Raw genomic sequence first — 14,008 nt, 5'->3', positions numbered from 1 at the left:
TTCAACATCGAGGAAGACTCCCGTGCAGTACATACCGCGCTCCAATGTGGAAGATATGACATCAACCACTCGATGACTCTGTTGTATGGTAGAATGAGATGTTCTAAATCCAAACTGGTGATCAGGAATAACATGATATGAGTCAAGGATTGGGTTTTAATAAGGCGTTTTAATAAGAGTTTTTCTAGGATTTTGCCCATAATAAGCAGGAGCGAAATAGGCCGTTTTTTTTTTTTTTTAATATTAGTTTTAACTTATAATTATCTATCAGTTTTTTTCTATTTTTGTTAAAAAATTCATCTGTTTTATCATTATAATGGCAGTATTTTATCTTAAAATCAGCTATATTATTATTAAATTTCTTCATAATATCATTTTTCAACCAATAAGTGATGTATTATTTGTTGATAATCTTATAGAGGAAAATTAAATATTAATGATTTTAAATTAAAAAAAATAAATAAGCTTTTAACTTTTAATAAAGAAAATGACCTGGGCGGAATAGCCTGCAAAAGAAATTTTAATTTAATGTGAGGAAGAAATTGTATTGAAGATGTCCTTGAATTACGCGTCGAATGATTACCATAAGGTAATATTTTACCTAATAGACTACCATAAAGTAATAGCTCTATTCTTTAATATTAAAACACATAGTTCTGTTATTATATAGTTCATAGTTTCGTTATTGACAACTATTGATATTCATTTTAAAAAGTAACCTCACAACGTATACATTAAAAGCCATGTGGGTGAGAAAAAGTCAATTAATTCCTTCAGGATAAAGAACTTTTACTAAGAATGTAAGTATGTCCAAACGACCATAAAAGAATCTCTGTGCAAAAAAATATAATGGACGTGCTAAAAATAAAGTTGTAGGAAAAGCATCGGAATAAGGTTTGCTAAATGCAAATTTAATATAAAAACTGCTCTACGCTTTATTTATTCATTTCATGAGCTATTAACAACCATAAAATATTGCTTAAAACATTTAAACATTTTTCAGCCCTTAACGATTGATTGAAATAATTATCTTCGTGAAGTGTATAGATGGAAATTTGAACAACTTGTTTTGAGGGAGAGAGTAAATTTGTGGAAATAGACGAAAATTTATTTGCGAAAATGACAAAGGACGAGTCCGTTCTCAGCAATGTGTTTTCGGAGAGATTTGTCCAGAAACCAATGTACATTTTTTGGAATTTGTTAAGGACAGATCAGAATACATACTGTCAGAAGTAGTCGAAAGAGGAGTGTAGTTGTATCTGTTTCATGGAAAGGATACATTAATTTTAGTTAATTTTTTTATTATAAAATATATTGGAGATGCTATGAAGTTGTAGAGAAAAGCATCAGAGTAAGGACTGAAACATAGTTTTCACACTCCAAAGTAAGTTTAGTCACTGCAGTACACTTTATTTATTCATGGTATGTGGTATATAATACTGTAACTAGTGTAAAATATTGCTTAAAACACGTAGAAATATCTCAACCCACGGCGGTTGATTAAAATAATTACCTTCGTGAAATGTATATAAAATATATCTATTAAACGAAGATATACTAAAACATTTAGTATATCGTCGTTTAAGCTGTGATAGCTCGTAACTTCGAAAAAAAATGTATAGCAATTTAAAAATAAAAATTAATACTTAATTCTGGAGACATCTCCAAAGGAATCTCGAAGGCGAGCAAATTATTCTAGATATCCTACACATCTATATGTAGGACAATAGTAAAATTCTATAATTTTTTTTTTAAACGAGTTACAACAATTTAAGCAACGATATTATATCTGTAGCTTCACGGTAAGTACGAATATAACAAATAGTTTGATGAAGACTGCAGTGTTAAAAAGATATGAAAATAGATTGTGTTTTATGTTAGTAATAATATATAAGTTATGTGACAGCGAAACGGGATTTAATAAAAAAAAGTACCAGGTAGATATATGAACAATCTACCTACTGACTGCCCTACAGTTTCATTTAATGATTTACTCTTACCCCTGTCGAACAGATCTCCTACCTTGGACTACATTTGGACAAACCTGGAATCCTCACACCAGACTGAAAAGACAGGAAACTGCACGTCGATTTCGACTATTACAGCACTTACTAGACAAACGGTCTAAACTTCCAACACATTACAAAAAGACTGATCCCCATGACTGTAATAAGGTCAATCTGGACATATAGAGTAGAGCTTTAGGGCTTCATTCCACCATCGGATTTCTCTCGTATTCAATCCTTACAATCCAAAATCCTTCGTAAAATCCTCAATGCTCCTTGCTTTGTCACAAATAAAATCATAGACAAAGACCTTAATGTTCCTTATGTAACCGATCCAGCGCGAATCAGATATCACTCGTTCCATTATAAACTCCCTAACCACACAAACCCCCTAGTTTCTACTCTTGCATCCTCTTCCATTCCAGACAATCCTCCGAGGCGCCTGAAAAGAAGAAGGCCACGAGACCAGCTAATGTAAAATGTCATTAGAGTGCTACCAATGGGTAATTTCTCTACACGCCTGTAACACTCCACTTTAACTTAGATCAGATTTACTAAATTTATGATAATGCACAGTTGTAAATAGCAATAAACAAATATTTAAAAAAAAAGAAAAAAAAAAAAAGAACAATCTGTGACCGACTAAACAAAACTAACTTTATTAGGTCTGGTTTCTTTATAAATCTATATACATTCAAATCAGCTGATATGCCCCCCGTCAGTAAAAGGGGATTGTAACCCCCCCCCCCCCCCCGCCAGTTTACGAACATCCCTCATGAAATGAAAGAAGAGGAACAATACGGAATTTCTTAACTTCTTATTTTGAAGAATTCAGTTCGCGCACTGAACTTAAAGAAAAACATACGTTTTGTCAAATTTTAGTAGATATAAAATATTTCTGGTTTTATGTAATTGAACTAAAATTAGTTTGGTTTACATAAATATGAGTGTTCTTATTATTTTATTTTAAATAATTTAATTAATAAGAAGTGCCGATACTATAATTATAAGTTAAATGTTCTTTATTTTGTTTTTTTATAGATAAACATACCGTTTAAGATTTATAGGCGAAAAACCCTTAGAATGACGTACATTTTCTAGTGCTACTCATTCGCCGCGAAATTGAATGCTGTTTAACTTCTAATAGTATAACAGTGTACTAGGATGCACTGTCAAAGGGGGTACGAAAAACGAAGAAAACTAACTAATCCATTGCTTTAATTAAGTTAACTACCTGATTATTATGAGCTTTAAAACCGCCAGAAATCCTTTGTTGTTTGGGCACTTGTACAGCTACAATGATGTTTCGATACAAAAAAAATCATAGATTTTTTTTTAGCACATGATTCTGCCAATCTCGGCAGAATTTTATTTTCAATTAATAAGGATTTTGATCAATTTGTAAAAAGTGGGATTTTATATTTGTGCCGTCACAGCTTTTAACAATTAAATTTCATAATTTTGTTCAACAGCTTGTTTACAATTATATTATATGTCTTGACTAGTTTAAGAGATGTTTAAGGAAGATAAGGCGATGAGTAAATACTCTAATTGTGCGAGATAAGACATTATAACATAGTATTAATGATAGACAGAGCAGTTTTTTACCTAGAGGAAACTCCGGGACCATTAGGATTAGTGAGAAGGGCTCTTCAAATTATTTTCTCAACAACATCGCTTTATAAAAAAAATAAGCTAGTTAAAACCATTAATTTATTTAATCACCTCCATAGCTATGTTCGCTGATGATACAGCTGTCTCTCATCATCATGATGGCATAATAATAGCTAGAAAAACTTTGCAAAGTCACCTTAATCATTACACAATATTTCACTAAATGGATGATTAGCTTGAACATTGAAAAATACAACTCAAAAGTTTTTACTCTTCGACGCCCACCAGATCCACCGGATCTAATCCTCAAAGGTAAAAATGTGAAATGGAATCCTGCCAGTGAAACAGTAAGATACCTGGAATTCACTTAGATCGCCGCCTTACCTGGAATCACCATACCAACATTAAACTAACTCAAACTTATGCAAGGTTAGCAATGCTATATCCTATCCTAAACAGAAATTCCAAACTAAAACCAGAAACAACTGTTCTTATATTTAAAACAATCCTCAGGCCACTGCTGATGTACGCTGATAGTCTGGGGAGCGGCATTCTTCACGAAAAGGAAAAAACTACAATATTTTCAAAATAAAGTCCTAAGAACCGCAGTTAATGCTCCTTGGTTCATAAGAAATAGCCAATTGCATCGCGAATTACAAATGGAGTCAATAGAGGATTTTATCAAAAAACGGTTCATGACGTTCCACTCCCAGTTGCCGACAGTTAAAGGAGCAGTGGCCTACAACCTGGGAAACCCAACCTCAACCCGAAGACAGAAGCCCATACTGCTACAGGACATTCTTTTATAATTTTTTAATAAATATAAAATTAATTCATAGTCACACTACCTCTATTTACTTATTATTATTATTCATTTTATTTATTCATTATTATTATTATTATTTTTTTCTCTCTTCCCTTTTTCAAATTAACTTGTTTCTTTTTTACTATTAGAAGACAATTGTTTGTTTTATTTAAGTGTACCAGTATCATTATTTTGTGTTATTAATTTTACTTTCCTCTTTTATTAAGAAGCATTATTCTTATCAATTTATTTTATTATTTTTTTTTCTTTTAATAAGAACATTTTATATAGTTAGGGGTGTCATTTGTACCAACCCATTTGTACTAAACCCCCTCATAATCAACTGTTAAAAAATATATATAATATAAGTTATATCAACCATGTAAGGCACACCAGGCCGATCTGGTATAAAAATAAAAATAAAATAAATAAATAAAATAAAATAAATTAAAAAAATGTATTTAATATTTGGAAGGTAATAAACATTAAAAAAATAATTAAACATTTAAAAGAGGTACTTTTCTTAAATTTCTAAATACTTATATAAGGAATAACAATAATTTAAATTCATTGTTGAAAGATGATTCGGGTGGCGGTCAAAAAAGATACGCAAAATAAAACTATGAGTTAGTTTAATTAAAAAAAAAAAGATTTATTATCTTTTCTGATTGTTCTTGCTCCACTCAAATTTTCAGTTACTCCTCAGCGTACCACTTTCTCCCAACAATTCTCTTTTTTTTTTTTTCTACAGTTTCCACTTATTCTCTATATATTAGGATTCGTGTTAGTATTTCCATTTATTATTTCTTTATGCTTCTATTTACTTGCATTAATCAATCCCCTTGATATGTTATTGTATCATAGTTACACCTCATTTAATAACTTAAAAATTCAATATTTTACAAATTTCGTAAAGATTTTTTTTCATAAATATTTATGAAAATACATATTCGCATCAAAAATATCTGTCAACGGTGACCATCGTAGTTACAGAATTGTACGAGATGACCATTTTCTTCTCTAGCTACTTTTTGCTATGTTGTTAATCTGGCTCTGGGTCTCATGGGGACCTGCGTTAAGTCCTGTTGAAGAAGAGTACAAAGTCCAATACGCTTGTATCCTTGCTAATAATGAGTCGATTTCAATCTTTTTTGTTTCTCTAAGGAATTTATTTCCATTCAAATGATCATTCGTATATTAAAAAAAAAAAATAAATAAAATAAAATAACTCCGTCCATTTAAGAAATAATCGTGGTACAGACACACATACCATTGACAACCAGAATAATGCCTGAAAATGCATTTTTTGAGCAGTAAAACAAATAGATTATTCTAAATGACAAATGGATAATTTGTACCCAATACAAGGAATACAATGCTATTCTTATCTAATAGCGTTCAGGAAGTAAAAGGTAATCGTGGCACTAATTCATAATTAGTAATGATAATCCATTGTATCCTTTGCCATTATTCATTGTTTCTGTATTCAAGCACAAAGTAGGTGATATATTTTTTAATTATCCACTGCCTTACTTGACAAAGGCTCTAAACTTCCCATTCACTACAAACAATTATTATACACTATGACAATCTGACTAATTTGGACTTATGGAATTAAGCTCTTGGGCTCTACCATACCATAAAATTCCTCCCGCATCCAATCCTTAAAATCCTCGATGCTCCTTATTACGTTACAAATAAACTCATCCACAAAGACCTTAACATCCCATTCTTTGCAGACTTAGCCCAAAACAGATATGAGTCTTTTCATTCCGAACTCCTTACCCATTAGTTCTTAATCTCTCACGTTAATAATTCCTGATAATCCTCCGAGGCATCTGAAAAGAAGATGGCCACGAGACCTTCTAATATAAATTAATGCTTGAAGTATCACCAACGGGTGCTTCCTTCCCAAAATTTTCAAGTGTAAATGAAACTTTCCACATATTTACTTAATGTATTTATTATTTCGTACAGATGTAAATTACATTAAATATAGAAAACTTTTGTCATTGCTAAAACATTTAGTATATCGTCGTTTATGCTTTTTTTACCTTTAACTCCGAAAAAATATTTATACAATTTAAAAAAAAAAATTGTACATCTTTGTTGAAATTTACAATAGTACTTAATGATATTCAGTAATTTTATAATGGATTGATACAGGTGTGTAGAGAAACTATCCATTGGTAGCACTCCAATAAAGTTTTTATATTTGAAGATCTCGTGGCCATCTTCTCTTCAGGCGCCCCAGAGGATTGTCCGGAATGGAAGTGGAAGTAAGGTTAGTGGTTTTGGGTGGTTAGGAAGTTTATAACGGAAGGAATGATATCTGGTTCGGACTAGATCGGTTACATATGGAACATTAAAGTCTTTATGTATGATTTTATTTGTGACAAAGTAAGGAGCATTGAAGATTTTAAGAAGGATTTTGGATTATAAGGATTGGATTACGACCTGAGTCGGTAAGTTTACGACGAAGAGTAAAGGTGATTTAATCGGATTTATTTTAATCCTCCCTTTCCAGTGATCCGCTATCCACGTTCATCGTTAAACAAACAGCATCAGACAGCAATGTAAATTCAAACCAAAGACATAATATAATATAAATAAAATAGTACACTAATTTATTTTTGAGTTTGACCGCACCCGGACCCGGACCCGGAGGTCAATCAGTAATCTTCCAGTAAAGACATGATAATCTGTAGATCAATTTACAAAAAGAAACAAATAACTTTAACAAAATAAATATATAGATTTTTTTTTTAAAAATAGTTAAAAGACATACTTAAATGAATAAATAAGTTAAAAGAAAGTATTTAATGATAAGTTAAGGAGGGAAAACATAAATCGACAGGTCCAAAAATTAAAAAAAAAAACACTTGGAGGAAAAGAATTAACAGTGAACTATTGCAGAGACTGGTCACAAAGGCTAGAAGATTAAGATGTGCGGGACTTGTGGCTCAAAGCAATCCATCAGGAAGCCTCTATACAACAATGAATACCAGTATAATAGGCAAGAGACCATAGGGGAGGTAAAAAATTAAATGGATAGATAAAATCAACAAAGATGCAAAAGAGCTACACGCTGCAAACTGGATGTAGCAAAAGATAGTCAGACATGGAGAAGGCTGGTTTGGCCGCCAAAGATCTGCAAAGCCTGTTGGGCCAACAAAAAAACAAAAGAGTAAGGTGAAGTTTTGTCATCCTGATTAATAAGTAAATTTCTGTTTGGAAGAGTACAAGGATTAATTTCATATCAATGCAGACTGGTCAATGAAAGTTGTATGATGTACCCTCCAGATTAATCTTTAATTAAAGACAATGAAGATTTGTGTTCTAATTACTATTTTCATTTGTAGCACAGTCTTTCCGATTAAAAATTCAATATACTTATTCAGTTCTAATGGTTACTTAAGAGGTAAGCACCACAATTTCATGAGATTAAATAATATTTTAGTGAACAGGAGTTCATCAATCTAGTTCTGTTAATAATTTTTTTTCTAAATTAATAGGATTTATAATCCTGTTGAACATCTGCAACACTTACAGTAAATTTTGAAAATATAATTTTCATATTTCGTTATTTTATATTTATTTTTAGTCGACACCTGAAGAAATTGACATCGCCCTGAATGCAGCCATTGATGCTGGTTACCGACACATTGATACAGCATTTGCTTACCAAAATGAGTCTGCTATTGGAGCATCACTGAAAAAAATATTTGCCAGTGGAAAAGTCACTAGAGAAGAACTTTTCATTGTTACAAAGGTAGATAAAAGATTGTTAAACATTTAATTGTTTATATATTTCATTAATTGTGACTGTCTATCATTCACTGTTGATCTAATTATGTTACAGTTACCTATTATTGGTAATAGACGTGAAGACGTAGAATCTTTTCTGAAAAAATCACTTGAAGACTTGCAACTCGATTATGTGGATTTATATTTGATCCACTGCGCGGCAGGACTTGTAAATAAAGGTTTTGATAATATGTTTCCAACAGATGAGAAAGGAGGAATACTCTTGGACAAAACTACCGATCTCTTGGAACTATGGAAAGTAAGTTCCAATTTTTTCAAAAATTATGTTGTAAGAATGCTAATTTCAATGCATGATTTTTTTCACATATATTTGATATTCAATTTAATAAATAAAAATAACAATTAATCAAAATAAAAACAACTTAGGAAAATTTATCAAAAGTTAATACATCCATTTCTCAAAATTAAAGGTTTGTTTGTTTGTTTTGTTGTTTAGTGGCGCCAAACTTCATTGGTGATCAACGCCATTTATATTTTATTTAATTTTGCTAATATTCGTTAAATTTTATTTATTTTTTGATTTGCTTATTTTATTGATTTATTTTCTTCCGATCAAGTTATATTTTTGTCAGTAAATTTTGTGATTTCAAAAACTGAAACACCAATTCTATTGCCTTATCATCGTCTCCAATGGTTTTTGAGATATCTTGGCTTAGTCCCAAGCTATTGAGGTGTGGTGTAAAATATGGGCATCTTTGGAAAACATGGCTTATTGTTAAATTGTTATTGCAATACTGACAGTTCGGAGGTATTTCTTTTGATATAAGATAGGAGTGGGTGAGCCTCGTGTGACCTATTCTCAGCCTAGTCAGTACAACTTCCTCTCTACGGCATTTGTGACTGGAGGTACCCCAGGGCTTGAAATTAAAGGTTTTTATTAAACTTAAACAGTTAATTTCAAAATTTATGTATATATATGTGTATATATATTTCTTTTTCTCTCAATATATATTCATCTGGGAAAAATAAAAAATAAATAAATATTTGTAACAAATACCTCCATGAGTATTACATTTGAAAATATATAATTGCCCTAATGTGACTGGTAAAAACTACTAAATAATAAAACTGTTATAAATAAATAACTAAATATTATTATATTGTTTTATTTTAAATGTGTTGAGTATAATATAGTCCAAAACTGATATTTAATGATAATAAAACAATATAATTTTATTTATATATTAATTTTTAAATTAGCTTATATCTAACGGTCAAAAATCCCAATTTTAAAGGTGAATCAATTAAATGTTAAGTAGTTTAGTATAAATTGAAACTTTTCCTGATTCCTTTACATGAAATTTAAACAAGTACAAATACTTCCAGGAGTAGAATATACGAAAATATACAATTTTAATAATGTGACTGGGATGAACCCTGGAGGGCCCTGAACCCACAGAACTGATTCACAGCTACAGTGAAATAGAAAATAATTATTTGCCACAGCCAGATTTGAACCCAGGTCCTTGGGGATTTTATCACAGTGCCTAGAGCTACCCACTCCCTTGATTTTTATTAATGTGGGTTTAATTTGGTCCAAAATTGATATTTAGTAGTAATTGAACAATATATCACTGTTAAACTGGCTTATATCTACTCTAAAAATGTCAAAAATGCCAGTTTTAGTTAATTTTTATTAGTTAATAAAATAATGACAATTTAAGAGTAAATCAAATTTATTTAACTTTTTTGTAAGACTAGTATTTTGGACAATTGACCATTTTACCAACTCGGGCAGTAATTTTAATATTATGACAATATATTGATAATTTTCAATCTTAGATTTAAAACTATTAATACTTTGTCAATAACATTGATAATTGATTCTTTTTTAGGGCATGGAAGCACAAGTTGATGCAGGTCGTACTAAAAGCATTGGCATATCCAATTTTAACCAAAGCCAAATTAAACGAATTCTCGATAGCTGCCGAATTCCCCCTGCAAACCTTCAAGTGGAATTACATATCTACCTGCAACAGAAAGAGTTGGTATCTTTCTGCAAAGAGAATGGTGTGACTGTCTGTGCTTATGCTCCTATCGGCTCTCCAGGACATAAGGCATTTTTGGAGAAACGAGGTGTTCCTACAGAGGGGTAAGATTATTGGATACCAATATTAAAACATATTATTTTAACGGTAGGATTGTAATATATTTACAATTTACAAAGTAATAGTTTTAAAAATTTTTATATATGTAATACTAGACCCAAATAAAGCCCTTATTATTTGAATCATATTTTATAATTTAATACATATAAAAAAATTGCATATTTTGAAGAATTTTATGTTTCACTTTCATGATACTTTTTATTCCTAAAATTGTATGAATTTTTAAAAATATTTTTTTGAAATTCAACGCGTTTCCATTGAAACCCAAACATACATACCATACAATTACCAGCATATATGTAAAATCAATAAACTGCCCTCTCACAGGATTACTGTTGGAGAAATGGAAAATAAAAATCTGTTGATCTGTAACTTCTCAGCACTTTCACTTAAAAGCCGATATTGATTTGAAATTGATCCTCACTAGTTTCAGAACATAAATTAAATACTGTTATTAAATTCTCCAGGATCACTATAATTATTATTTTTTTTAAATAACACACAACTTTCTTGAATATTATGTATTACTATTTTAATGATGAGTTTCTACTTATTGTTGACTATAGATAATATATATGAGGAGACGATGACTGGGGGTGCGATTAGTGACAATTAAGTAAAAAGTAATTTATTAGTGACATTTTGTCCAAACTTTCAAGCCTTCATGAGGGCTAAGAACAAAAAACAAGATTACAACCAATGAATAAAGGATATAAATTATGGTTAGAAAATAAGTAACATTATGGATATTTAAATAGTGTTAATAGACATGAATAGTTTAAGTATTATAAGAAGATAGAGTCTGTACGAGAAGAGTAATATTAAAATTAAGTAAGAGGAACGAACAAATTATAAAATATATATGAAAATCTAATTAGTAAATATATGTACATAATTAAAATTATTAAAATAAAATAATGAAAGAAGTGGTTTATTATCTTGTTTTTTGTTCTCCGCTCTGAACAGGGCCTGAAATTCTGGCCGAAACGTTGGCACTAATAAATAAGTTTATTCTTTACTGACCGCACCCCCAATCATCTTCTCCTCATATAGAATACTATTTCAGATTTGACTTTTGAAACTATTCTTAAAGGTTGCAAAAACATTTCAACTTTAATTTTTAGGTTGCGAGTTTTGTCACCTTTAGAAGATGCTGTAATTAAAGAAATTGCAAAAAAGTACAACAAGCAACCTTCTCAAGTCCTTCTAAGATATATGATCGAATATGGAGTTGCGGTTATTCCAAAAAGCACCAATCCTGAAAGGATTAAACAAAATTTTGATGTACGTAACATTAAACATTTAATCAAAGAATTTAAGTTAAGATATGGATTTTAAAAAAAAAAAAATTTTTTATTAATTTCCCTTTTTCTGTTAATAGGTATTTGATTTTGAATTGACAAAAGAAGAATTTGAAAAGGTAAGCGCTCTGGACCGTGGAGAAGATGGAAGAATGTTTGGTGGCCGTGAAAGTCGTGGATTTTTCAATTTAATGGAAAGTCATCCAGAATACCCTTTCCCGAAATAATTTCAATGATGACTTTCTTATGAAGTATTTTTTAAGTTGTGAACTGTACATATTATATTAACTACATGAAAATTAAATCATTTTTCAATTAATTGTTATATTACTTTTTAATCAAATATTTCCTTATACCTAGTCCCTTAGTTACTCAACTATTTGTTTTAAAATTAAAAAATATCATTGTTTATGTTTAACTAATAATAATAATTGAGAAGATTCAAATCAAAATTTATTTAATTCATTTTCGGCAAGATTCATTTTGACCTAAAAGAAACTCATGTGAAAATATTCATTTTTCAGTGAATAACAAACTAAATAATGATTTATATATTGTTGCCTGTGGGATAAAATGAGGAAATGATCAAGAATGCAGTCAGGAGTGAAAAACAAGTGATATGGTTCAGCCAACATTTCAGTTTTAGGCCTTCTTTAAGAGTGACAGTTATTAAAAAAGGTCTGAAATTCGAAATTTAGCTACAATAAGTATTCATACTGACCATACTTCCTCGACCCCTCTGACCATCCTCTCAAACATACCTTTGAGGCGCAGAATTAACTTCCTAAAATTACAATAATAAAAAGTCATAATTTCCTGCTGCAAAAATTCATAACTACTTAGTACCATAGTGCTTTAACTTTTAACTTAGTGAACAAGCAGAAGTACCTTTAATTATGAAAAAAACAAAATGTTAAAAAATGATTTATGGGAGGTGAAGTAAACTATTTTTTATAGAAAAAATAATCTTTCAAAACCAGAAACAGTTTAATATTGAGGTGAATCAAGAAACATGGAAATAAAAATGAAGATCTAAATTCTTACAATTGAGTTATTCACTCCCTCATTAATGAACATTTTTTTTTTTTTGTAAAAAAGGAGGTAGTTAAGTGCGAAGGAGTGAAATTTTCTTCTTCTTCTTCTTCTTCTTCTATCACTATCTCCTGTGTGCTGCTAAGCGTGGAGTAGCTGCCTCTGACCATCTTGTCCAATGATTCCTGTCCTGCGCGATCCTTCTCATCTCCGACAGGAGCTTCCTCTTACTGTGCCAATTCTCTCAATAAGGCCAGCCTTGGCCTGCCTTGAGGTTGCCTTCCTCTTGGTCTTGCTTCTAGAAGCCACCTAGCTTTACAGTCATCTCCAGTTCTGCTAGCTTGCCCAAACCATTTCAGCTGTCTTTCCTCTATCACCTCTTGGACGGATCTTAATCCCAATTCATCGCGTCCTCTTTCATTCTTATATGATCTCGTCTGGTTTTTCCAAATATTTTTCGTAGGAATCTTATTTGCGCTGTGAAAAGTGAAATTTTCAAAGTTTTTATTTATTTTTTTTTAATTACCATAATTCGTTTAAACATGAAGAATTAAAATCTCCTTTTTTTTTGTTTTAACTGAAAGAGTGAAATGTAGTAGACCAAAGCGCACTTTCCCTACAACATTGCCTCTGCAGAACCGAAGCAAACGACTGAGCGTCTGCCTAGAGGTCTAGAGCAATTCAAGCGAAGGAAAAACGTTTCGACCTAAATTTTCTATTTCATTTCTTTTTACTAATTACAATAGATAATGGGGCTTTTCAATGGAATCATCAGGTAATAACTGACTAAATCAGTAAGTGAATGGTAACAAATTATCACTTGTAGATCGAATACGAATTTCTAATATGCCTTCCCTAGAGGATCGAACATGGTGAGGGAGTGAAAAATCGGTCTTTTTTAATTTTTATTTAACAACTACAGATATCAAATCTCTTAGAAGGAAGAAGGAAGGTAAAAGCCTATATGATCAATCCATGCTGATTCTAAAAGACCAAAAATCAATATACAGCTATTTGTTTAAATTTCTAAAGCACAGTTGTAGATATGTGTGTTGGTTTTATACTTCGAGTCATGATATGACTGAAAACCAAAGAGCATGATACTAAAATATTTTTTTTTTTTAATATTTATTTATTACTATTTACAACTGTACGTTATAATACATTTAGTTAATCTGATCTAAGTTTCAACTAGCAATAATCGCACCTCAGTAGACCTTCATTGGTTACGATATTGCCTCTGCGCAAGGTTACTCATTTGTACAGATTCAATGTCAGCACTCCAGAGTCTATCAAATTTCAATCAAAGCGGAC

General features: G+C 30.8%; 1 protein-coding gene and 1 pseudogene across 1 annotated transcript in view; one reads left to right on the top strand and one right to left on the bottom strand.

The window, feature by feature from the left end:
• Positions 1–11,981, top strand: part of LOC136794998 (1,5-anhydro-D-fructose reductase-like) — a 14,594-nt gene extending 2,613 nt beyond the window's left edge. Inside the window, exons 2-6 of the mRNA XM_014427965.3 lie at positions 8,030–8,197; positions 8,288–8,491; positions 10,089–10,345; positions 11,486–11,645; positions 11,743–11,981. Coding sequence (XP_014283451.1) covers positions 8,030–8,197; positions 8,288–8,491; positions 10,089–10,345; positions 11,486–11,645; positions 11,743–11,889 — 936 coding nt within the window. The 3' untranslated portion in view covers positions 11,890–11,981. The remainder of the gene's footprint in view (positions 1–8,029; positions 8,198–8,287; positions 8,492–10,088; positions 10,346–11,485; positions 11,646–11,742) is intronic.
• A 1,835-nt stretch (positions 11,982–13,816) lies between these two features.
• Positions 13,817–13,946, bottom strand: LOC112211339 (U4 spliceosomal RNA; annotated as a pseudogene).
• Positions 13,947–14,008: the final 62 nt, after the last annotated feature.

Source organism: Halyomorpha halys, unplaced genomic scaffold (assembly GCF_000696795.3).
Source record: "Halyomorpha halys isolate HHAL.00 unplaced genomic scaffold, Hhal_1.1 Scaffold684.1, whole genome shotgun sequence".
NCBI classification, from domain to species: domain Eukaryota; kingdom Metazoa; phylum Arthropoda; class Insecta; order Hemiptera; family Pentatomidae; genus Halyomorpha; species Halyomorpha halys.
The sequence above is the reverse complement of the archived record's forward strand: the minus strand, read 5'-3'. Positions and strand labels throughout refer to the sequence as shown.